The sequence below is a fragment of the Poeciliopsis prolifica genome, unplaced genomic scaffold, assembly GCF_027474105.1.
Source record: "Poeciliopsis prolifica strain line A6 unplaced genomic scaffold, Auburn_PproV2 SCAFFOLD005, whole genome shotgun sequence".
In the NCBI taxonomy this organism is placed as follows: domain Eukaryota; kingdom Metazoa; phylum Chordata; class Actinopteri; order Cyprinodontiformes; family Poeciliidae; genus Poeciliopsis; species Poeciliopsis prolifica.
Genome location: NW_026562380.1, coordinates 14,963,380 through 14,988,790, shown reverse-complemented (window position 1 = coordinate 14,988,790; position 25,411 = coordinate 14,963,380). Strand labels below are relative to the sequence as shown.

Below are 25,411 nucleotides of genomic sequence, written 5' to 3'. Positions count from 1 at the left end.
TCTTATCGCAAAATAACAAGATAAACATTGTTATCTCAACATAACGCCAAGAAGCGCATTCTTATGCATGGGATGCGCTGGAGCTTCTGACTGATAAGGCCCATTTTGACAAGAAAGTCGCCTTGTACGAATGTCGACAGGAATGCTGCTCGATTATGTGACGCGACGTCCTGCCATAGCGCCTCGCATCCCGAGGACTCATAATGGAAAAGACGGAGAAGGGAGGGAGGGGGGCTGCCAGAGCTGCGCATCTGTAGGAGCGGAGGAGAGGGAGGCGTGGAGCGAGGGAGGGGACAGCCGAGCGGGTCAAGATGAGATCCGCGGAAGCAGCGGCGGACAAACGAGAGGACCCCGTCGAGAGAGGCCGAGGATGAGAGAGAGGGCTCCCGGAGCACTGCTGCGTCGCCCCAACATGGAGGCGCAGTGACAGCAGCTCACGTTATAGAGGAGATCATCTCGTCGTCGCCTTGCAGCTTCACCGTCCCCCATCAGCCAGCCGAGCGGACAGGAGGAGACATGGGCTCCCACGTTGTGCAGACCCTGCGTCAGGGAGTGTGGGCATCTCTGACCGGCGGCTGGTACCACGACCCGGACCAGAACAAATTCAACAACTCCTGCCACCTCTATCTGTGGATATTCCTCCTGATGCTCCCCCTGTCTCTGCATCTGGTGAGCGTTTCGTGAGCGGATCGTGGTGTTCAAGGCCGCGAAGGTTGTTGCGAGGTGTGTGTGTGTGTAGCAGTGTGTGTGTAGCAGTGTGTTCGTGCGCCCGTTTACTCCGCGTTGGATAAACAACCGACGGATGTGCAGGTACGTGATGCCGCTCGCTGCAGCGCAGAGATTGCGAGCATCGCGGGTGGAGGAAAAAAAAACAACAACAAAAAAACGGGCAATGTCGCACTGTTTTTCCCTGCATGCAACGCATGGCTGCTCCAGGATCTGACAGCAGTGAAAACACAGTGTCCATGATGATGATGATGATGATGATGAGTGCTACACAGGCTCCATCAGGCTTTTTTTTTAGTAAAAAGCATTTGTCTGTCATTTGCCTTTTTTTTCTGATTTCAAACATAAAAAATATGTACAGAACCGTCCAAGAGTGCTGCTCCCCCCTAAATAGAAGGTCGACAACATTATTTTACTAAAGGATACTAAAGTGTATCACTTGGCTCAATATCATGTGATCCAAGCTGCCAGTCTTTTAGAGCAGTGGTCCCCAACCCCTGGGCCGTGGACCAGTACCAGTCCGCGGGCCAATTGGTGCCGGGCTGCGCAAAGAAGTTATTAAATATTTCCTTTTTATGTATTATTTGAGTGTGGAGGATCTTTTATTTTGAACAGAAAAGATTCTCTTGGTTACGTCTTGCCAACATTGAGCCACAAAATGAGTCAGAAACAGATCAGATGCCTCTGGAGAGTTTCTTTGCGAAGGAAAAAGGCCCAGAGAAGAGACAGGAGAATGGATTCATCCCACAGACCAAAATGTTCATTTTTGTGGCAGATCTGTATCTTATTTTGAAGGGATATGTAAACCATAGCGATCAGAGTTAGAGAGCGTTAGAGGAGTGGTCGAGATGAGAGGAGAGGAGAGGAGTGGAGCTTGTGAGTTTTAGGTCTGGTTCACACGATTTAAGGATTGTCGGCCAATTTTCCAAACCTCTGTGACCAAACAGAGCCGATAAAAGTCCAACAGGTTCGGTTGGTTCGTGTGTCCAGCCACACGGCAGGACCAACACACCACAAGAACCGATTCCACTCATGAACATCCCGATTCCAGAAGAAAATCCAGTAAAACCCACAACATATAATACGTGAAACTAGAATATCAAACTTATTACACATATTATGTTCAATAATATGACATACAAGTTACAAGTTTCACTTTCTGACGTGAGAAAAAAAAAATCAACAAAATATGATGCTGTTCAAACTTTTCAGGTGTATGTACCTGTATGTCAGGTGTGCACATAGTGCAAAATGTAAGTGTCCCTAAATTTAGCTAAATTTATTTGCAAACAGAATTTGAACACACCTGAAATATCAGACCCTACGATGACAAAATGTTTCTTTGAACCATCTTAAATGATACTCTTCATTTGTTGCAGTTGACGAGTTTTGCTCAAGCTACATTTCTGACCAGCAATCGGAATCGTACCTTGAGCAAAACGAACAAAATCCGAGTCATTTCTTTAAAGATTTGCTTCAGAGTGCTGCATCCAGTGAAGCCTTTGCTGTGAAGAGTATTGCACATACTCAACCTGTGATAGGGATTGCAATTTGATAAATCGTGCAGCTCTTCACCAATTACTCACTTCTTCTTCCTCTCCTGTAAAGGCCGGATTTATTGAGCGTACGGCTAAAAGTTGCCCCGCCAGCAGATTCATCTGAACCGTGAATCTGCGAACGGATTGTTACTTTTAAAACCTATCTTTGATGTAAACTTCACTTCAACAGTGTACCCCTGATCTGTCTGTGACCCTCGGGTTTTGTGAGGTTGTTTTTTCAAGAATACTCTCCAACAAACCTGGCAGGCATTGGATTTAGACTGAGATTAAATCACACAGAATCGGTTAAATTTTATTGATGAGGGTAAAAGGTTTCTGAATCCCAGTGCACAGCACATGCACTGCTTTCTGGTCTATCGCCCGAAATGCCAATCAAATACACTGATGTTCGTGGTTATAAAATACATGATACACTGACGTCCATTGTGTGCCTGCCAGAAGTCTTTTAAATAAAGCGTGACTCATCTATTCAGATGTTAGGTTGTTTTTTTTTGCCCTCAGCTTTCAACCTCTGTGAGAGAAATACACTGCAATAATTCCCCCATACCCATATTTATCACACCCTGATCATCACAGCATAAACTTCACGTCTTAAAGATCTCCTTGCGTTCTCTTGCAGGCCCTGCCTCCGACCACCATGGCCCTGAGCATCTACTGCACCTCCATCACCGTCTTCTTTGTCCTCATCAAGCTGGCCAACCACCGGCTGCACCTGATGTTCGACGAGGGCGAGGCGGTGATCCGCAGCAGCCTCTCGGACCTCAGCAAGGCCCAGGAGAAGAAGAGCAACGCTTCAGACTCCTGCCAGCCAGCGAGCATCAGGTATGAGCGGGCAGCTCAGTGGGAAGTCGTAGAAAAACACAAGATTTCTGTGTCAGTGATCCGGCCTTTCTACCGCCTCAGCAGGTTCAATCTCGGATGACGTGCAAAAATATACGTTTAGCCTTTAATTCTCAGTTTATTTATTTATTTTTCCTCAGCACTGTCCGTCTTTCAAATCAAATTGGCTTCATGATCGAGTGTTAAGAATACACACTCCCTCACTTTGACTCAAGAGCCTCAGCGTAGCTTTGGCGAATGTGTGAACTAATTTCAGTGATTTTCGGTCGGCCTGTCTTGCTGAGACGTGCGTTTTCTGAGCAGAGCCTTATGAAAGGAAGCCCATCACTTCTTCTTCTTCTTCTTCTTCTTCTTCTCCTTCTCTGCATGATGCATTCAGTTGAGATGAAACAAGACAAGACGCAAATAGCTTCAGCCTCAGAATTGATTTGTTGGTTTTAGCCTTCGCGTGATTTTCTCTAAAAGTGAAGCAGTGATTTATGAACTTCCACCTGAGTCCTCCTCACTGTCTCCCTTCTTCCCGTTTTCCCTGAGCAGAAAGAGCAGCACGCTCCCCGACAGCGTCGCTATGACAACTCTGGCCCGCAAACGTCCCAGCCCGGTGATCCAGGTGACGCTGAAGCAGACGGAGACCGACCCGGGACTGATCGGGGTGGTAAGATGGACCGCACGTGGATGTAGTCACCGGCGTGTTGACCTTTTTTTTTATCTTACAACCTTGACTTGTTGTTTGCTAACTGTTCTCTATGCAGGACTGCTCAAAGTCAGACGAGAGGAAATCTTCAGAAGGTCGCGGCCATCTTTCTTTAGGTTTGAACACACAGATCTGCATCACTCGCAGAAAATGAAGTCAAACATAAAATATACTGTGGTGAATTTTTTGGGAGCCTCCAGTGTGGAAAATAATGTGGCAAATCTTAAAGTAATATTTGACTGAATTAGCAATACAAATGAACAAAAAGCACTTAGTTTTGACCGAGGGATGATCTTTGACTATCGAAATCCACAAAAAGTATTAACCCCATCACCTCCACATCATCACAAGGGTCCCCAACTTTGCTTCAAAGTGTGCATGGCATGCTATCCTGCCTTTCTCCCTCTTGCCTAACGCTCTGGGTGGCTCCACAGACGACGCGGCTTCACAACGGTCGTAAATTGTCCTCAGACAAACACAGACATGCTGCCCACTTGTCCTGCCAGCAGGCCCAGCTGACTGCTTCCAGTAAATTTATGACCTAATGCACCGGCATTTAGACAGAGCCCAGTCAGCTGGTTGAGAAAAACTGTGGCTCTGGCGCATTGCATCAGACGGCCACGTGTTTGAAGAAAATGTTTTGTTTCTGCTACCAGCATCATTCAACCCACTTGATGAAGTCTTTTGGTGGATAAACACCGCATTAGGTGCTCATTGTTTTATCTCCGAATAATTTATTGTGGCTTTGGAACTGATCTTCAATCCATCTTGACAGTAAAAAAAAAAAAAAAGTTTTTGTTGTCTTTTTACAGCTCTTAAAGATAAATCAGAGCCTCACGACAATTATGTGAATAATTGTAGGATTACAGAGTGCTGCTCAAGCTTAAGTGGGGTTTGTTTTGTGTTCAGGCCGCGGCGACGCTGCTTCGGCAGAGCAAGCCGTGGTGGAAGACCCTCGGTCGGATGCTGAGCTGTCCCCCGACGATTTCTCCAGCCCCAATCCGGATCAAGACGCCCCGCTGCTGCAGGCCCAGCAGAGGTCACCGTCACGATCCGCAAGGGAGGAAGCGGAGCCGACCGAAAGCGGAGCGGCTGCGGAAGAAGGAGGCGTTCAGAAATGTTCGACAAGAAGTCTGTCAGGAGAGGAAACGACTCCGGAGAGAAACTTAAAGCAGGACAGCAGGGAGCAAAGGGAGGATGACGAGGCTGCAGACAGGGAGACGGTGGATGAAGGTTTGCCGCCTTCAAAGGGAAGTGAAGATGAGAGCGAGGAAGGCAGCGAGTGCCTGAAAGAGAACTCGGACGCCAACAACAACTCACTGGGGACTCCAAAGGATGACCAGGGCGAGTCCATAGACACCGCAGAGTCTCCTCCACAGGTGAGCTCTGCATGTTGTCATGTTAAGGATTTTTGATGTTTGGGAGGGAAGAAAAAAAAAACCCTCATTATTCACTCAGATGTTTCCCCTGCTTTCTTGTTCTGCTCTCTAGGCTGAGCTAGAAGAGGAGGAGGCGTACTGCTCCGATGAGATCGAGGTGGTTCTGGTTGATAACTCCAGCCCCGGTCCGGGGTCGGCCCACCTGGACGACAGTGACACGGTAAAGATCATCATCACCATGAGCTGCGACCCCCAGATGGCCGCTCAGCTGGAGGAGAGCGTCAAGCAGAGCCTGCGGGAAAACGCTCAGGTACGACGCAGGCAGCGCCGTCGCCCAGCAACAAGAAGAGCCCGGGTTCGAATCCCGGCATGTCCGTCCCACGCATGCATCGGTTCTCTCTATAAGGCTTTCGATGTTACAGACTGTACATGTTACCATTTTTTACCATACATTTTATGGATTTTTTTCCTTTTTTTACAGTGTGGCTATTCCACCTTCCTGTTAGTTTCACTGTTATTTTATAACGTTAGTGCACCAGGCAAATCTCTAAGTCATGGATTTAATGAAGTATGATAGCGAACTTATCACTGAATTGATTATTGCATCCTTTTAATACTGAGCCATGAGATGATATTTGAAAGCACCTGAATATGACTCAACGTAAATGATACACCTGGACAGACGAAAACCAGAATATAACAAAATTTTAATGCACTTTGCTATGACAGAGTATTAGAACCAGGTTAAGAAAGATAATATATGTAAATAAAATTACCAGAATAAAGTCATAGTAATATGAGACTTAATTTTTTGTGACATTGTTCTCGAACATCTGTTTATGAAGGTGCGTTTGTGAGTTCGAATGATCAAAATGATTGCAGAAGTTCAGTTTGCGTTAGACGTGTCCCTGTTTGTGCCCTGCAAGGCTCAAAAGGAGGCAGGTGAATGTCACATCAAGATCCCTGTCATCACCTTCGACTCCCCCGAGGAGGAGAAGGAGGAAGAGGAGGCGACGGGCTCGGAGGACGAGCCCACACCCAGACAGCCGCAGCAGGTCACGAGCCAAAGCGAAGAGTTTCACCTATGCAGAGAGACGATGAGTTCGGAGTCCAACACGCTGGAGTGCCCAGACCTGGAGCAGGAGCAGGGCGGGCTGCTGATGAACGAAGACGGCACGCCCAGCCCGCAGCTGACCAACGACAACAGCTCGTCTGGCATCGACGTCCGCTCCCACCCAGACGACACGGACCCTCTGGAGCCGATCGCCGACTCACAGGGGTTCCTGCGTCTGCCTGTGATGGTGGGCCGCTACGGGCCGGGAGGAAGGACCCACATCCGAGGTCTGAGCATGGACAGCGGGAAAGACGCCGTCCTTCTTTCGGACCGCTCACAAAATACAGTATGTGAAATGAAATGAACTCTACTGTCTGCGCCATCCATCTGTGAAATACACTCAAACTTGCTTTGCCTTTCACCAGACCACGATGACCAGCTCCAAATCCGACCTGGAGGCAAAGGAGGGCCAGATTCCCAATGAGTCCAACTTCTTGGAGTTTGTTTCCTTGCTAGGTTCCCTCAGTGTGAGAGGAGGGAGCGCACAGGAAGAGGAGGAGAAGAAGAGCAAACAAAAAGTGGACCCCGAAGAAGAAGAAGGTTAAACCATCAAAACAAAGATAGAGCTTGCATGCAGAAAAGAAAAGCAAAATATCAAAAGCAGGTATCTCCTTCCCTCCTGTATTCAGAGAATCAGAGTGCAGCTCTAAGGCCGGATCCAGCAGCAACAGACACCAGCGCTGAGAACAAATCAGAGCGACCCAAACCGCCCACCAGTCTGCCAACAAACCCCCCACCAGCTATAAAACCCACGCACATCCCCATCGTCTCTCCTGACAGGTAGGCGTGCTCTTGAAGTTAGCCACATAAGGCAGTCAGATTCACACAAAGAGCTTTGTTTTTCCTCTCGCAGTCCGCAGACGGACAGAGAGAAGGATCCGGACTACGACTCCCTCCCGTCTCAAACCTCCCAGTCCGAGAGCTCCATGCTGCAGGTCATCTGCAGACCTGAAGCCACCAGTAAAGAAGAGGCCTACACCTTCCACACTGTGCACAGTAAGAACCGGACAGTGTTCATCTGTAAAACTGACATCCGTGCATTCAGTGTGTTTTAAATTTAATTGCCGACACGTGTTCAGCCGAATGACACACCAGTGATCTCACGTCCGGACAGGGAGACGTCCGGACGATCTGAACGTGTCTGTGTTTGTGTGATCAGGAGACAGACCTCGAAAGCTGTACGCAGAGAGAGCCCTCAACCTGCCGCTGGGAGCAGAGCTCATTACAGGAAACATGTGGTACGCAGGCCGCTGATTCCCCTCCATGCACCGAGCTCTCCTCACCGTTTTCTCCTTTGATCGCGCAAGTTTCCCTCGTCTTGTGACGCATTTCCACCTGCATGTTCTCGAACGCTTCCACCTGGTTTTCCCAAAGTCGCCTTGCGACGTTTAGCTTTTCATTTTTTCCAACCTTGTTGTCCGATATTGTTCCCTGTTGCTCTATTCAAAATGGCTGAGGGCCATTTTTAAAGTCTTGCTGATTGATAAATCATTTACTTCAGGTCTGGACTTAGTTCTCAGCCATTGGGATTCAACCTTTTTTCCACCCGGGCCAAAATTGTCAAGTTCAGAGAACTTGTTGCCCACAGAACCATATCTTTATTCTTTTTTATTTTTTTAAATCAAATAAAGGCAAAAAATTATGTTTTTTAATCTGCTCTATAATAAACTAAACAGAATATTTCACTGAAACAAAAAAGATACATCTAAAAGTAAAAAAGAAAAATGAAAAGAGTCTTCATGGTGATATCCAGTGTTTGGCTTGTGGCCCAAATGTTTTGTCCTGGCCTCCTGTGATCTGAGCGCTTTCCTCCACGTGTCCGCTGCATGTAACAGCCTTTACATGTTACCATGGTTACAGTGTGGTCTGTTTGCTCTTCAGCGACCTGCTGTCGACTTCGTCCAACTCGGAGTGTCAGGACGGCGCAGCGGGCGCTCACTCCGACTGCCCCTTCCAGCGACGCATCATTCCCGCTCACAGGCTGCGGCCCAGGAGGACGCACCCAGAGATCTTTCTGGTCTTCATCTTCTTCTTCAATTACTAACTAAAACTATAGGAAAATAAAAAGCATCTAACAGTCCTATTGCTCTTCCTGTTTTGTGTGGCAGGAGGAAGACTCCTTGGATGAATCTTCGGAGACGTCCACGCAGGAAAAGCCGACCAGAAAGGTTTATTACAAACTCCAGCTGTTTCCCGGGAAATGGGTCAGCGTTCTGTACGATCGTCTCACCCTGCTCGCGCTTTTGGACAGGTAACTCCCAAAGCAAAACACACGCTTTAAACGTAGCACACTCCTACTTCGACTCTACAGGCGACAGTGTTTGTGCTGTAATTTGTTTTGGTCAGTTGTGACAGTCGGCGCCACTGCTGTGACCCGTCCCTCTTCCTTTCCATGTGCTGTTTTCCGAAAGAAACCAGGATTTTCTGGAGAACGTCGCAGCGGTCTTCATGGCCTTCCTGGTTTCCTTTTTGGGTTTTGTGCTTCTCAATCACGGATGCTTCAAGGACTTCTGGGTCTTCCAGTTCTGCCTGGTCATCGCCAGCTGCCAGTACTCCTTGCTAAAGGTAAACAGGACTGTATGGTGGAGGTGTGTCAGCTTACGGAGCAGGTCTGTGATTATACTGCATGTGCAATATCGCATTGGAGTTTTAATACTGCATTTTAAATATACTTTATTCAGGATCGAATGATTGTACCATAAGCAAACTGAGGGATTTTTAAAAGCAAAAATTACTAGTAGATTATTTCTCATTGAAATTAATTCAATCAGACTTGGAAATATTATTCAGCAAACCTCTAATACAAGGTATCACAGGTTTTTTTTGTGGTTTTTTTGGGGGCCAACATTTTGTTTTAGATAGACATTTACACCATTTCGCATGTCTTGATATCTCTTGTGGGATGCCACAGGGGTCAGCTTTGAGAACTGATTTTTTTGTTGTGTGTAATTCGTTTGTTCTTGCAGAGCGTCCAGCCAGATGCTGCATCACCAACACATGTGAGTCTGTTGTTTCTTTCCGAAATATTACAAAAACAAAAAAAAAGAGAAGAGAAGAGGATAAAACCCTAGAACACGTGAACACCCTGCATGTCGCTCTCTCTGTTGACTCTTCTTCTGTCTTAGATATTTGACACCACTACAAAAAAATTAATCTATTTCAAGGTACTGTATTTATATTTACCGAAGACGACCTCTTTCTGGCTTCAGATCCTGTTTCTGTCAAAGCAAATATGAAAAACAAGGCCTTAACAACGAGTGAACATCCTTCCTGTTTGATATGTGTTACTGTGTGTTTGGTTGTAATGCTTCTGGGGACCATTCTCCTGACACATGCTACGTTGTGAGGACCCACTGCTCCTTGCCTGGTCCCCACAAGGGGACATGCTGTTTTGGGTCAGGGGTCAGATTTAGGACTAAGGTGTGAATTGAGTTTTGGTTCGGGTTAGGACAAGGGTAAGGTTTAGGCTGTAGAAATGAATGGAAGTCAATGGAAAATCCCCACAAACATAGCCACAGAAACATGCGTGTGTGTGTGTGTGTGTGTGTGTGTGTGTGTGTGTGTGGGTGTGTGTGTGTGTGTTGTGTGTGTGTGTGTGTGTTCAGGGTCACAACCAGCTGGTGGCCTACAGTCGAGCAGCTTACTTCTGTATTTTCTGCGCTCTGATTTGGCTGCTGGAGCAGCTGCTGAGGAGGAAGGACCTGCCGGTCTCCACTCTGTACGGAGTCACCATCATCTGCTACGATGTGCTGAGCTTCGTTCGGGACGTTCTAGTTGGTAAGTGTACTGTAGTTTCATTTGCTTCTCCGTGCTGTCAAACTCATTTCCTGTTTTAAAAAAGAAAGGTTTTTATTTCTGGGAATTACTAAGAAATGTTTGTTTTGCGCGCGAACCAGGTTTTACCTACTGCTTCCCGTTCGCCTTCCTGGTGGGCCTTTTCCCTCAGATCAACACCTTTACGATTTACCTGCTGGAGCAGATCGACATGCACTTCTTTGGAGGAACGGGTCAGTAGTGGCGATGAATGAACGTCTCAGAGTTGACCTTTAAAGCATTTCTCTCATCGTGTTTGGCCACATTCTGTTGTATGTTAAAGATATTATGCCACAAATCCCGGCGGCATCAAATTAATCAAACCTATGAGAGTGTGGGTTGGTCAGATTTATCCCGACAGTGACCTCGTATCATCCTCAGATTATAATTATTGTGTCAATAATCCCAGATTCATGCAGAAAAACCCCTTTACGTAACAATAGATGAAGCTAGAGCAACTACTACTGCCACTTGGTGCTCAACACCCAGCATCTTTTCTTTACACAATGCTAATATTTAAGGAGGGTGATGAATGATAACGTTGTTTATAGAGCACAGGTGAATACAATTCTCTCTGCTCAAAGTGCAAAAATATTTTTAAAAGCATCAAGAAGAAAAAGACGCCATAAACATGCATGCTTTGGCAAGTATTAAGTCCACATTGTTTATGTGTTAGCATGGAGATTAGCCTCAAATCTGGGTTTAATATAGGTCATCACCAAGTGTGCATGTGGATTTGAAGTAGGTCAAAGACTAAGTGGGTCAAACAAGTAAATACGTTGCTCTCTGATCCCTGTTGTCCATTGCTCATCTTTTTATGAGGAACGACTGGATCGTATTTGAAAATCTCAAAGAAAATTAAGACGAAATATTACCTGACAGGTATCGACCTGCACTCGGCTGTTGCATCATTACTATCTTTTTCTAAACCCATGTATTTCCAGCATCCTCTGGTACAAAATATTTAGTTATCATAACACGCAGCAGCTGCTGTGTGTTTTTCACCACATTCTCCATGTCGTTTGTGTACCTCAGCTGCCACGAGTCTCATCTCTGCGATCTACAGTATCCTCCGCAGTCTGGTCGCTCTATCTCTGCTGTACGGTTTCTGCTTCGGAGCGCTCAAGGTAAGCCATTTAAACAGCCGGTATTACGTAAAATCGATCGTTTTTTGGAGATTGACGTTATGTTGCAATGTTATTCCCTCATCAAAAACATACATGGAGAGTTGCTCAATTCTTTCATGGATGTTTAAGAAATCCTTTAATCAAGCTTCCGGGCGTTATGTTCAGCTCCTTCAGACTAGCCATCAGCAATTATCAAACACTTAGTAGAACTGAGCTCCTTGTAGGAGCTACTTCTCAAAGACACACTGGCAAAAACCGCACGTTTTTCTTAAATGTTAAATTTAATCTGAGTTAGAGGTCATTAAGTAAGTAGATGGGCGAAATGTGGTCCAAACCAGATTGCAACTAGAGGGCAAAACATCTGAATTGTTGAAAAAGATCTGGAATAAAGACAGGTGTGAGTGTGTATTCGTGTGTGTCCTCAGGAGCCATGGGACGAACAACACACCCCAGCCCTGTTCTCTGGTTTTTGTGGCCTTTTGGTTGTGTTTTCCTATCACCTCAGCCGGCAGAGCAGCGACCCCTCTGTGCTGCTGTGAGTATCAGTGTGTGTGTGTGTGTGTGTGCTTGGCTGGTTTTAACTAGATGCGTCACAATACAGTAAGATGAATACATTTGCATTTTATTCCTGTATCATTTATTATTTTCCTATTTTTGTGCTCCTTTGTAAGTAGGCCAAAAGCCTTTGGTTGTAATGTGACTAAACGGGACGGAGTTCTACGGGAGTGAGCGCTCTTGTTTTTTTTTTATTTTCAGATCGCTCATCAAGTCCAAATTAATGCCAGCGCTTGTGGAGAGTGAAGAGGAGGAGGAGGAAAACGCAGACATCAAAGACCCGCTGCCCGAGAAGCTGCAGAGCTCCATGGTAAGCAACATGTGGTGGTTTTGGGTATTTTGGGTTTATCACCCGGCCACTGGACCCACTGACACACTAATCCAACGGTACCGGCTCACAGTAGCTACAATCAGACAACCGGTGCACATAATCCCAGAAAAGCAACGTTTGCAGCTGATTAGCGGAGGTGATTATTGCACCTCTCCTATCGACAGTGGCATTAGCAGGGATTGGGAAGCACTTCACTTTCTTCCGTCTGAGTGCTGAGAAATGGGAAGCTAATCACAAACAGACAGAAATAACCCCAGTGTTTGAGCATGAAATATTCCAGAGGATTATGGGTAATTGGAGCCTCATTTTTTATCTTTTTAAATCCGCAGAAGGAGATTCTGTTATCGGATTTGGTGGTTTGCTCCATCGCCTACATCCTAACCTTCGCCATCACAGCGAGCACCGTCTTCCTCTCTCTGAAGGTCAGCTTCGCGCTTTTTTTGTGCTTTAATATTTTATTACTCTGCATATTTTTTTTTTGTCACCCTTCCTGACGATGTTTCCTCTCCTCCAACCGGCTCGCAGCCCTTTGTGACCATCGTGCTGTACGCACTGGCGGGGACGGTGGGCTTCGTGACCCACTACCTGATTCCTCAGCTGCGGAAGCACCACCCCTGGTTGTGGATCTCTCATCCGGTTCTGAAGACCAAAGAGTACTACCAGTTTGAGCCCAGAGGTTTGCCTCGTTTCGGGCTTTGAATTAGTTCACTCAAACTCTTTCAATTTCCAGGGTGAATGATCATAATTCACTTTTCGGTGTTTTGAGTTGTGTTTTAAAACACCGAAAAGTGTTTTTTATGCACAGTTTTCGATGTGGATGTGGATTTTCTATTCACACACACAAGGTGAAAATCATTCATAGAGGTTGAAGTTTTTAACTTTTTACAGCCAGTAATTTCACTATATTTGGTTAAAAGTCTCTTAGGAAATCGGAGAATGACCTTTTTCTGATGAAAAACAAACAAAAAAAAAAGAACAATCCAAAGTCCAGCTCTTTAAAAAATGTTCACCCAATTTTAATAAAAAAAACCAACAAAAATCAATGAAGTTGTTTGTTGTCATCATAACACAGTGAAAAAATGAGCACTTCAAATCAAAAATAGCATTTAAAACATCTGATTGGAAAGTGAGCCGTACAAACACGACTGAAAAATATTTTGCATATTTTTGCGAATATTTCTCGTCCTCAGACGCTCTGAGCTCCTGCGAAAATTGTCTCCTTGCTCCTGTTTCAGAGGACGCCGTGCTCATGTGGTTCGAGCGTCTGTACGTGGGGCTGCTGTGCTTCGAGAAGTACCTGGTCTACCCCGCCATCGTGCTGAGCGCCCTCACCAACGACGGCTTCGCCCTCAGCCACCGCAAGAAGCTGGGAATCCAGTGAGCGGACGAAAACAAACTCGCACGGCCCTCGTTGAGCCGGGCTCGCCTGACTTCTCTCGTCTGTCGCCGCTTTTGCAGCTGCGACGTCCTCCTGACGACGGTCGCTGGGCTGAAACTCCTGCGCTCCTCCTTCTGCGACCCCAGTTTCCAGTTCCTCACGCTTCTCTTCACGCTCGTGTTTTTCCACTTCGACTGTCCGCACGCCTCCGAGAGTTTCCTGCTGGACTTCTTCGTCATGTCGATTGTCTTCCACAAGGTAATATGCCACATTCCTGCCAGGGTCTCCTCCGACCTCCCACCTTGTTTGAAAAGTTCACAAACAGAAACATTTAGCTTGTGCAAAGCCTCTATAACAACAGGTGTCAAACTTAAGGCCCAGGGGCCGAATCTGGCCCGCCACAGCTCTTTGCGTGGCTCCTTCTCCCGCCACAGCTCTCTAAAACCATCTTCCTTTTCCTCAAATCTAAAATTCACAAAACCAACAACTTAACTTAATGGAAATTTTCTTAAGTTATAGTCCTTAACTGAAATGGCGAGTAATAAAAAGTGACATTTAACCTCATGCATTAGTGTAAAAATGTTCCCTGCAAACAAATTGGCACTATTGAATCTGTAATTTTGAATCCTGGAGGAACAGCTATTTTTCGATATTTTAGCAGTTTATCCGGTTTTGTAGGTTTATTCAATTGAACCGTTAAGAACGTTTTGATTTTTAACATGGCCCAAAAATGAAAAGGAGTTTGACAGCCCTGCTTCGTAGCGTCCCGTCGCAGGGCTGTGACTTTCCTCCTGACGTGAGGCTTTACTGTCGACCTTTAAAAAAAAACAACCATCTCTGGTGAGTTCACACGGGGGATCAAACTGCTCATCGCGCTCTAAATCCAGTTTGCTGATATCCCTGCAGCTCAGGAGAAGCTTATCCAACATCACAGCAGAGGATCATCCCCACCGGTGCAGCCTTGCTAGTAGAAAACCCTGCTAGAAAACGTGCCAGAAACTCACTATGTCGCTTAACGGGTTTTTGGATATACTTCCGGTTTTGCATAAGGAGAGAAATTTTTAACTTATCGTCAAACTGACAGTGTTTCTCTTTTTTTTCCTTGTTCCTGTCCAGATGCGTGAGCTGCTGCTAAAGCTCCACTTCATCCTGGTTTACATCGCTCCCTGGCAGATCGCCTGGGGCAGCGCCTTCCATGCCTTCGCTCAGCCTTTCGCCGTGCCTCGTATCCTTCCCTTAGCGCTGCGCCGTCGCAGTTTTGTTTCTGTTTTAGCTTGTCTGAGGGCGTTTAAATGTTCCAGTCAGATCATCAAATAAATTGGGCCAAGAAACCGAGATGGGATTTTCGCCCGTGAAAGAGTCACCGATGGACTCTACTGCAGTATTTTAGTGAACCCGCCACTTTTAGGAAAGCTCTCCGCTGTTTTATGTTTTTGTGGATATCAAAACTCCAGAAACTCTTTCCAGGCGACTCATCTGTTTTGAGTTGCTTTTTGAGGTCAGTTGGCCTCCTTCATGTTGTCAGACAGGTTTTAATTTAACGATTTTCTGATTTTACAACAGAAGAATGGAAATATCCTTCAACGTCTCACGATGGGAAAATTTCTGTGCAACAGTAGCAAACGAAATGTTACAGTGAATACTCTGGAGTTATAAAATAGCGTTCTCCAGTCCAAAGGAACTGAGTTGGTTAATTACAAATCGTTGAAAACGTGAGTATTTGAGCATTGCAAATACACACTAGTCATAATGAGTGGCTTATGAAGTTGCAACCAAAAATGTGCTTTATTGCAATTAACCGTGTATCTGAAAAGTGAAACCTCTATTCACTTTATGTAGAAGTTTATGTGCCGATCTGAAACATTTCCATTTGAAAAAAAAGAAAAACTGGCCCAAAGGAAGCAAATGCTTTTCTTTATTTTGTTTTACATCACAGTTCTGTCGCTTCCACCTTTTGCTTCCCTTCACTTCCTCCCGTCCAGACTCAGCCATGTTGCTGCTGCAGACTCTGCTCACCACCATCTTCTACACGCCTCTGGCGCCCTTCCTCGGCAGCGCCATCTTCATCACGTCTTACCCGCGGCCCGTCAAGTTCTGGGAGCGAAACTACAAGTGAGGCCTTCGCTGCCTGCCGCCCGCACGGCCAAACCGAAAGACACAGCGCGGCCTCAGGATTTCAGAATAAAGCCGTCGGCTTTCTTGATTTATTCATGTAGTGTTTACGCATCCGTGAACAGAGCTAGTTTATCCAATAGGAAAGTTGCTAACAGGACAAAAAACAACAACAACAAAAAAAGCACCTTCTGCCTCCTTCTAAAGCTGAGCAAGCCACCGACATGCAGCAAATCTCCCCACTCTGTCTCCTCTCACTTATTTATGAGCATTTCCACAAGAGATGTCTAAAAATACTCTGGCGGCTTTGTAGTGCAGTCTCTCTCAGAGGCTATATTTAGAGCCAGAATGAAAACCTGGGTGCTGCAAATCACTGGCAGCCTCAGCTCAGCAGGGCTCTGACGAGAAAGTCGTCATTGTACGTGGCTCTGAGAAAGGATGAAGACTGTTCAGTTCGCTCCGCTCGAAAATCCAACTTTCACCTGGTGTGACGAAGCAAACGTTCAGGCTTTTACGTAAAATTGTTGCATGATTGTAAAGGCGGGGAAGGAAACAGATTTTGGAGATTTTTGTAAATAGAAATCTGGAAAAGTCTGTAGAGCCATCTTGAACAGATTCCTGCTGCACTATATTTTTGTGGCGAGGCGACAAAATTGTCTAACGATCCTGTTTTGTTTCCTGTTCCTGTCAGCACAAAGCGCATCGACAACTCCAACAGCAGGTTGGTGTCCCAGGTGGACAAGGAGACAGGTCAGGTCGTCGTAGTTCTTCACGTCTTTGTCCACCGTTGAACCCTGTCAGAACATGTCACGTTTTCTCTCCGTTGGCCCCTTCAGGTTGCGACGACAACAACCTGAACTCGATTTTTTACGAGTACCTGACTCGCTCGCTGCAGCACTCGCTGTGCGGGGACCTCATGCTGGGCCGGTGGGGCAACTACAGCGCCGGAGACTGCTTCATCCTGGCCTCTGACTACCTCAACGCCCTCGTCCACCTCATCGAGATCGGCAACGGCCTCGTCACCTTCCAGCTCAGGGGGCTGGAGTTCAGAGGTACAGCTGGACGGTCCACCCCTCACTCGGCTCCTCCAGAAACCAGCGGAGAACCTGCTGGAGCTGCCCGTCTCTACCAGTGGACTTTTATTTAGTCCGTTCTCCTTTGCGAAACCAAGTTGTGCTGTTTTATTGAAGAATGTCAGAATATTTTGAAACACCTGGCTATCGTTTTCTTTCCAGTCATGCACTATTTAGGGCAGGTCTGTCAAATAAATTCCACATAAAATACTCTTAAAGGGGGGGCGTTACGTATTTTCCAGGGACATAGTCCCATATCACAGCACAATGAAGTAACTATGTTGCCTCCATTTGCTATAAAAATGCTTTGTCTGTAGTCACACATAATGGAAAACAAATTTGACTTTGTTATTTGGCGCCTTAAAATTGGGCCTCTGTCTCTTTAAGAAGCTCCTGCTCTTTACAACACTCCCCATTCGTCATCACAACAATGCTCCTCTGCTACATTTACAGAGAAGTTGGACTGAAAAAGTGCTAGCTATAAAAAAACTCTTCCAGTGCAACAAGACGTTTTTAAATGTCTTGTTCAGATTGAGTACTTTTTCATCAAAATAAAGGTTTTATTAACTTAAAACAAGCTCCTATACTATGATGTAAAGTTGCTTGTAAATTAATTTGGTCTTTTTTAAAGACTCAGCCAGTCAGAGAACTTCTAGTTGAATTGGACTTCAATGAATTTGAAAGGGTTAATAATCAGCCTGTGTGTGTGTGCGTGTGCGCGTGTGTGTGTGTGTGTGTGTGGTCGTCTCAGGCACCTACTGTCAGCAGAGGGAGGTGGAGGCCATCACCGAAGGCGTGGAGGAGGACGACGGGTGCTGCTGCTGCGAGCCGGGCCACCTGCCTCACACGCTGTCCTGCAACGCCGCCTTCAACCTGCGCTGGCTGGCCTGGGAGGTGACGGCCACCAAGTACCTGCTGGAGGGCTACAGCATCAGCGAGAACAACGCCGCCACCATGCTGCAGGTGTACGACCTCCGAAAGCTGCTCATCACCTACTACCTGAAAGTACGTTTTTGCTCTCCAGCCCGAAAGCCCTCGGATGAGGGGCCGCGCTCTGTGGTCCGACTGCTCCATCTCCCTCCGTCTCCACCCGCAGAGCATCATCTACTACCTGGTCCACTCGCCCAAACTGGGCGCGTGGCTGAAGGACGCCGGCATCCAGGAGGCGCTGCAATCCTACACCAAGTGGCACCACATCGAGCGGGACCCGCAGGTGTTCAGCGTGAAGATCGACGAGGACTACGTCCACTGCCTGCAGGGGGTGACGCGCGCAAGTTTCTGCAACGTCTACCTGGAGTGGATCCAGCACTGCGCCGGCAAGATGGAGACGGTACGGACCAACTCACGGCTCAAGGAGCATCTTTCTTATGAAGAGCTGCTGTTTTGTTTATGTGTGTAATTGATGTTTCAGCCTGTGGACAGCGACGAAGACTCCCCTCTGGTGACGCTGTGCTACGCCCTGTCCGTCCTGGGAAGGAGGTCACTCGGCACGGCGTCCCACAACATGTCCAACAGGTAAAAGATGATGACGCACCTGTGCGGGAAAATTACTACTTTTCATGGATGTGTTGGTGAAAACTCGCAGGATTCTGTGAGGCAGAATGAAAAAGGAGGTAGCTCTGAAGGACAACGGAAACTTTCTAACACGTCTTTGTTTTGAGACACAAGGACTAGAACGCATATATTTAACCTACTGGAACAAGAATAACTTTAAAAAAAACTTTTTACAGTGACGTCAGTGGAACACCAGTGTTTTCTGGTTAAATATAAAAGTAACTATTTATTTCTCAGCCTCTGAAACAAAAGGGATTTGACAGAAATGACCTTTGCTGTGAATTAATTGAATATAGAAACTAAATTGATCAGACAGAAGTTTCACAACTTGAACTTTTAACAAACAGATTAGATTTATCTGTATTTGTTGTAGCAAATGTCGGATCAGCCAGTTTTGGCATCTGGACCAGAATATATCCGGATGAAACAAAAAAACATCTCAGGCCACCAGGGCGTATTTCACAAAATACTTGGTGGTTTTCACAAAACATACCCAAAACCCAGTTTGGACATTTTCTTTTCATCAAAAGTTGATGCAAATATTTAGAAATTTAAGTCTGCAGCTCTGGTCTGAAAAATGTTTAGGAAGCCTCATATGATTTATCATGAATTCCTCTATTTCAACCTTAAACAGTTGGAGCTCTGTACAGAGTCCTTTCCTGCAGCTGCAGTGAAAGACCAGAAGAGGGCGCCAACAACTAAATCCTAAAAAAAAAAAAAATACTGGAAAAGATTTTTCTTGTCAAGTGGCTTTTTTCCACATCTAGTTCATTATCTAAAATGTTATTGCCTCATTTCAAGCTCTAATGTGGCTGCTTGAATTATTTGGGGAACAAACTACAAGTTCTTCCTTCTCTTCCTCCATAAAGCCTGGAGTCCTTTCTGTACGGCTTCAACACCCTGTTTAAAGGCGACTTCCGCATTGCCACCAAAGACGAGTGGGTTTTCACCGACCTGGACCTGCTGCAGAAGGTGGTGGCACCCGCCGTCAGAATGAGCCTCAAGCTGCATCAGGTAAAGCAGAAGAGTTTACAGGGATTCAGTGGGCGATTTCCCACGAGCGGTTCACTGTTCACTGCGACTGTCCCGCAGGACCACTTCACGTGCCTGGAGGAGACGGAGGAGGCGTCCATCCTGTACGAAGCCATCACGAACTACCGCAGCGGCCTGGTGATCTGCCACGAGAGCGACCCCGCCTGGCGTAAGGCGGTGCTGTCCAGCCGCGAGACGCTGCTCACCCTGAGGCACATGATCGACGACGGCACCGACGAGTACAAGATCATCATGCTGTACAAGCGCCACCTCAGCTTCAAGGTCATCAAGGTAGCGGAGACGAGCGCCAGTCCATTCAAATGACACACGATCTTTACAAACTTGACCAAAATGATAATGTAATAATTCACCAAAATGACTTAAGAATAGGAATTCTGCTGGACTGTCAGGCCAGTGTCACATTTTGGCTGACCATTGACGTGACGAGCAAGACGCTAAACATCCGTCGGATCTCTTCCTCCAGATCAATAAGGAGTGCGTGCGCGGTTTGTGGGCGGGCCAGCAGCAGGAGCTGGTGTTTCTGCGGAACCGCAACCCGGAGCGCGGCAGCATCCAGAACTCCAAACAAGCGCTGAGAAACATGGTCAACTCGTCCTGCGACCAGCCGCTGGGATACCCCATGTATGCGTGATCCACCTACATGCACAGAAATAGCACAGAGTATTTTTAGTCTAGTTTCTAGTGCAAATTCTTAGCTCCTTGAAAGAAGACAAAACTGATTTAAAAGTAGCTTTACAGCAACATATAGGAGCTTGTTTTAGACGAATAATTGCTTTAAAATCAATAAGAAAGATCCACAGGGAGACGTTTTCACTGATAACAAGACAGTTGCAATTCGGTAGATAATGACACATCAAGTGCAAAGTTGCACTAAAAGTCCACAAAAAATATTAGCTTCACATTAGAAGTGTAATGATTTACCAAATGACACGTCATGATTGCAAACATTCATAGAGACTCCTTCATGTTATACAATCAGTCTTATGAACACGCCTTCAAAGAAAGTGTTATGTGTTTCCTGCGTTAAAAGTGAATTAATCTGCCAGTGGAACTCATACTTTTTCATTAATATTAAGGAATTAAGCTTCTGTCTCCTGTTAAAAAGTTGCTTGTATGCTAGTATGGTCTTATGTCATGTGTACTAAAACATTTGCAGCAGAAATATTTTAAATATACTTGGTAAGATTGTGTGTTGCCAAGTACGGAAGCTGGCTTGTTGTTAATTTCAGATTTTGTCCCATTGAGACGTAGTATAAAAGAGAGACACTTCTCTTTTTTTTTTTTCAGGTATGTGTCACCGCTGACGACATCGTTTGCAGGAACACACCGGACGCTCCGCAGCATCGGAGGAGGGGCTCTCAGTGTGGACGCCATTCGTTCCTGGCTTTGCTCCAAATGGTTGCGGTCAGTTCCCGTTCCTCAATCCCACCAGCCGGCTAAAAGCTCCTCGGTCAAATTCACTCCTTTTCTGTCCTCAGTTAAGCATCCTTAGTGTAAGCAGAGATCAAACTTTATTTAGTTTGGTCATGAGTTCATTTCCTGAGGTTCCCCAAGTGAGACCCTGTGCATGAAAGGCTCGCTTGAATTTATTTTGGCCCATGCGCATGAAGACGTTCCAGGTCCTTCCAGAGACCACATGACTTCCATGTGGACTTGAACTCAGCTAGATGATCACTTCAGGGACACAGCTCCAGTTCTGTGAACGCTTCATAACACTGAAACAAACCGTTTGAGATAATGCAATGCATTCATGTAATTTTGTTGTAGTAACAATGATTTCTTAGGTGTGGTTTCTTGTTGTAAGTGTTGTAGTGTCTAAGCCCAGCAGCTGTTGACATTTCAATTTTTGATGGATGCCAAACAGAATACTCTAAATACCTGAGAAATATTGGAGCTACTGTAGGAAGCGATGGTGGTGAAGCAGAAACTGATGGCGGTGAAGCAGAAACCGATGGTGGTGAAACAGAAACTGATGGTGGTGAAGCAGAAACCAATGGTAGTGAAGCAGCAACCGATGGTAGTGAAGCAGAAACCGATGGTGGTGAAGCAGAAACTGATGGTGGGGAAGCAGAAACTGATGGTGGTGAAAGCAGAAACCGATGGTGGAGAAGCAGAAACCGATGGTAGTGAAGCAGAAACTGATGGTGGTGAAGCAGAAACTGATGGTGGTGAAAGCAGAAACCGATGGTGGAGAAGCAGAAACCGATGGTAGTGAAGCAGAAACTGATGGTGGTGAAGCAGAAACTGATGGTGGGGAAGCAGAAACTGATGGTGGTGAAAGCAGAAACCGATGGTGGAGAAGCAGAAACCGATGGTAGTGAAGCAGAAAGTGATGGTGGAGAAGCAGAAACCGATGGTAGTGAAGCAGAAACTGATGGTAGTGAAGCAGAAACTGATGGTGGTGAAGCAGAAATTGATGGTGGGGAAGCAGAAACCGATGGTGGAGAAGCAGAAACCGTCAATATTTATTGAAATTTTGGCTGATTGCTCCAATTATTTGTAACAAAAATGTTATATTCATTCATGACAGGATAGAATCATTGTGATAGGAGAGCTGGGAAAGCAGCGGTGGAAAAAAATAATCTAGTTTCTAAGTAATACATTCGTCAAATCCATCATTTATAGAAGTTCTCTGGAAATTATCAAAAGTCGCTTGAGACATTTCTGAAGGCTTGGCTCTCTTAGAACTGGGGGCCGCAGTATAACGCGCATTATGCTAACCTCTTCAAGCGCTCCTTCAGCTGGTTGTGTTATAGGATGAGTTTCTCTGGAAAGGACTGCGCTGTAATTGTTGTGCTCTGGCTCCCTGCAGGCTGACTGAGTGCTTCACTGAGGATTTACAGATATTGACTCCCAGTGCTGGAGAGGGACTCTGCCAAGTTAATGCAGTTTTAAATACACATGCAGGGACACTGAGGGTGCGCGTCTGGGAGACGGAGATTACAGAGAAGATGGAGAGGCAAATGGACATTAGGCTCTTGCAGCTGCGTTGCTTTTTATTTTTCTCTCTTTTTATTTTTTTTTTTAGCTTCAGTAAATCACATCGTCTCTGTTTTGCTGCTGATCACTGTGAGATATCTGTTTTTGCGGCTGCACTGCTCTCTTTTGGGTTTTCCCGGGACCTAAATGTCTTTCCGGACAGGACCGAAGTGTCTCAAAGCAAAACCTTCAGATGAAGGTGTTGCTTTGTTTTCACCGAGTGTTAAAATAGATTTTTGTCTCATCATACAGAATGTATTTTCACACACGTTCTCACAGTTACGCAACATTCAGCCACCTGGGATTGTTGAAACTTGCAGATTTTTTGATGGCGCGTCTCTGTCTTGCTTCTGCAGCACCAACATAAAGAAATAAATAGGAGGTCTGTGTGTGTGTGTGTGTGTGTGTGTGTGTGTGGGGGTGTGTGTGTGTGTGTGTGTGTGTGTGTGCTGCAGAGTGCGTAAGGACAACCTGACCAGCTGCAACAGCGGGATGAACATGGAGGATGTTGACTGCGGCGCCGGCGGTTCGTCCTCGCTGAGCCACAACAGGCCGTCCTCTGTCACGTCCAACAGCCTGAGCCTCTACCAGCACAGAGCGCGGACGACGCACAGCCACAGGCATCACAACACCGGTACGTAACAAACACACCCACACCCACACTGCACCACAAGCCACAAAACGTTTCTGTGGCGCCTTTGAAAAAAATATCTCATTTGTGTTTTTGGTTTTGCAGAAATGTGACAAAAAGTATCCGTCCCCGAATGGTTTCCTCTGGTTAAATGTTTTATATTAAACACATTTTTGAAACGGCTCTAAAAAAGCATCACACGTAAAATTTTACTCATTATGAAACATTTATTAAATTTAACTAACTTAGTAAAAAAGCTTAACCAACAGCTGGTGTCCTGGTATAAATTTGTTCTCTGAGTGATTCACTTTGTATAAAGAAAAAGTGTTGTTGAATAGAAATTGTCTAAGGGATAAAAGAAATGCTGCATATGGATGAACACGTCTCTGCGTCCTTTTGAGACTTGATTTATGTCTCTGTGCTTCTGTTCCCTCAGGAAGGAGAGAATACCGCAGTCGGTCTGTCCAACCTCAGAGTCAACGCCCTCCCGTAAGCAGCCAATCAGGTCCCATCCTGGACTCTGGCTCCGCCCACGGGCTGGTCCAGCGTCTGTCCAACAGTCAGCTGTCCTTTAACACTTCCATCGCCTCCATTTTCTCTCAGGTAAACACGTTTGTTCCCAGCGGCCAGCAGATGCTTCGGTGAAGTCTCTCTGGAGGAGTAACGAGGTGTTTGTTTCCTTCAGGTCCCTCGTCTGTCCGGAGCAGGAGGGATCAGCTCTCAGCTTCAGGCAGCGCAGCATCAGCAGCGCTCCAGTCAGGTGCTGCCTTCATCTTCCCTCATTCTCACTCTTTAACTAAAAAACCCCCACCATCTCACCGTTTTTTTTTTTTTTTTTATTTCTTTCCCACCGTCTCGTCCCAGATCTCTTCATCTTCGTCCACACTCAGCCTTCTGTTCGGGAAGCGCAGCTTCTCCAGCGGCCTGGTCATCTCCGGCCTGTCCGCCGCTGAAGGCGGCAACACCACCGACACGCAGTCCTCGTCCAGCGTTAACATCGCCGTCGGGCCTTCGCACAGGTCCAGCAGCAGAGCCACACAGGTGAGGACGACGTCACGGAAGCTTTGACTGCAAACGTGAACGCGTTTTGTCGGGAATTTATCTCAGACCTACATAAATCTGAAAATTGCTGCCTGCTGTTTCAGCCCTCTTTTACGTTGATACCCCTAAATCAGGGGTGTGCAAACTGCAGCTCTGCAGCTGCAAGAGGCACTTTGTCTGATGTCTCCCGTTTCTCCCGCAGTGGACCTCAGAGCCGTACGAGAGCATAGACGCATCCAACTCTAACGCCGCCGTGACGGTGAGGGAGGGAGGCCAGTCGAGCGATCAAGGCTTCAGCCAGGGACTGGACAAGACCCAGGAGGAATCGGCATCTGCCTCAACAGCTCCGGAGCCAGCTGATGACAAGACTGTCTGAGAAGAGATGGAGGACTGTGTGGGAAGGAACACATGCATACAGAGAGAGACAGAGAAAGAGAGAGAGAGAGAGAGCACCCATGCACACAAACCTGCCTTCTCCCTTTATCCGCAGCATGTGGTCTCACCTTGTTGTTTGAATGTAAAGTCTGAAAAAGCAGATCTCTAATCTGGTTGATGAAATAAATACATTTTTGAATGAACCTGCCTCTTCCTAAGATGATTATATCTTATATCATTACAATTATCATTAACGGACTAAAAATGCAGCTTCACGTTGCCCAATGTTGTATTTAAGGCTTAAACAGTTCGATTTATGCAATTCTGTTGTTTCTCAAAGGATAGTGGATCGCGAGTTGCCTTCTAGAATAATTCCTGTGGGTTTATTTTTATTTTTTTAAGCCTGTCAGATAATAGTCCGCTGTGTAGCAGCATGCCATGTTCCAGCATCCATTATCACTTCTAATCCCCTGGGACTTGTTGATGGACTCCAGTGTATCTAATACAGGCTGATGGAAGGGAGGTCTGGAATGAGAAGCTTTCAAATGACTGAGGATTACACTTGACATTTGTTCGCATATATCAATATTAATATGAAAAAGTTTACATAACAGTAATGTTGAGGAGAACTGCACCATGGACGAGTTTTCAGGGTCCCGTCCTCACAATTTTCTAAGTTGGAAGAGTTTCCTCTTCTGCATTTCTCCTTGGTTGCTAGTAGAAACGTATACAGTGCTGGAGATATTCATCGACAATCCCTGTGAATGTGTGCCAAGAGCCTTAAAATTAATTCATGTTTAATTGCAGCCACATAGAACATTTTCACAAGGTTCTTCTTTGCCTGTGCTGCAGGTTTTAGGGTCTGGAGGCTGAGACGGCTATGGAAGAAGGGGTTTTGCATGAAGTGAACAATTTCTATTTTGATTTGAATGTGTGTTTTGGGTCATTATCCTGCCAAATTATCTAATAGTAATAGTACTTTTTTTCCCCCTCTCATATTTCAAGCAGTTGTGGTGTCAGGTAATCTAACTGAATTCTCCGGGTCTTTGGATATGGAACTGAACAAACCATGAATTT

General features: G+C 46.0%; 1 protein-coding gene across 2 annotated transcripts; it reads left to right on the top strand.

The window, feature by feature from the left end:
* Nucleotides 1-201: 201 nt before the first annotated feature.
* pcnx2 (pecanex 2) lies at nt 202-24,537 on the top strand. Of its 2 annotated transcripts, none has more exons than XM_055029246.1 (40): nt 202-669; nt 2,905-3,107; nt 3,663-3,780; nt 3,878-3,935; nt 4,729-5,198; nt 5,311-5,508; nt 6,125-6,598; nt 6,678-6,852; nt 6,942-7,092; nt 7,166-7,308; nt 7,472-7,550; nt 8,194-8,329; nt 8,421-8,563; nt 8,724-8,877; nt 9,279-9,311; nt 9,918-10,089; nt 10,209-10,319; nt 11,161-11,252; nt 11,681-11,787; nt 12,009-12,117; nt 12,468-12,560; nt 12,664-12,814; nt 13,374-13,515; nt 13,597-13,774; nt 14,633-14,741; nt 15,499-15,628; nt 16,320-16,378; nt 16,465-16,680; nt 17,453-17,706; nt 17,798-18,031; nt 18,113-18,216; nt 19,125-19,269; nt 19,348-19,578; nt 19,772-19,929; nt 20,596-20,712; nt 22,743-22,921; nt 23,355-23,521; nt 23,604-23,678; nt 23,783-23,959; nt 24,162-24,537. In XM_055029246.1, exons 1-40 carry the CDS (start codon nt 517-519, stop codon nt 24,333-24,335), a joined length of 6,372 nt encoding a protein of 2,123 aa, XP_054885221.1. In that variant the 5' UTR covers nt 202-516; the 3' UTR covers nt 24,336-24,537. The 2 variants fall into 2 exon arrangements, with proteins under 2 accessions (XP_054885221.1, XP_054885219.1); XM_055029244.1 differs by having other exon boundaries at nt 11,678-11,787.
* Nucleotides 24,538-25,411: the final 874 nt, after the last annotated feature.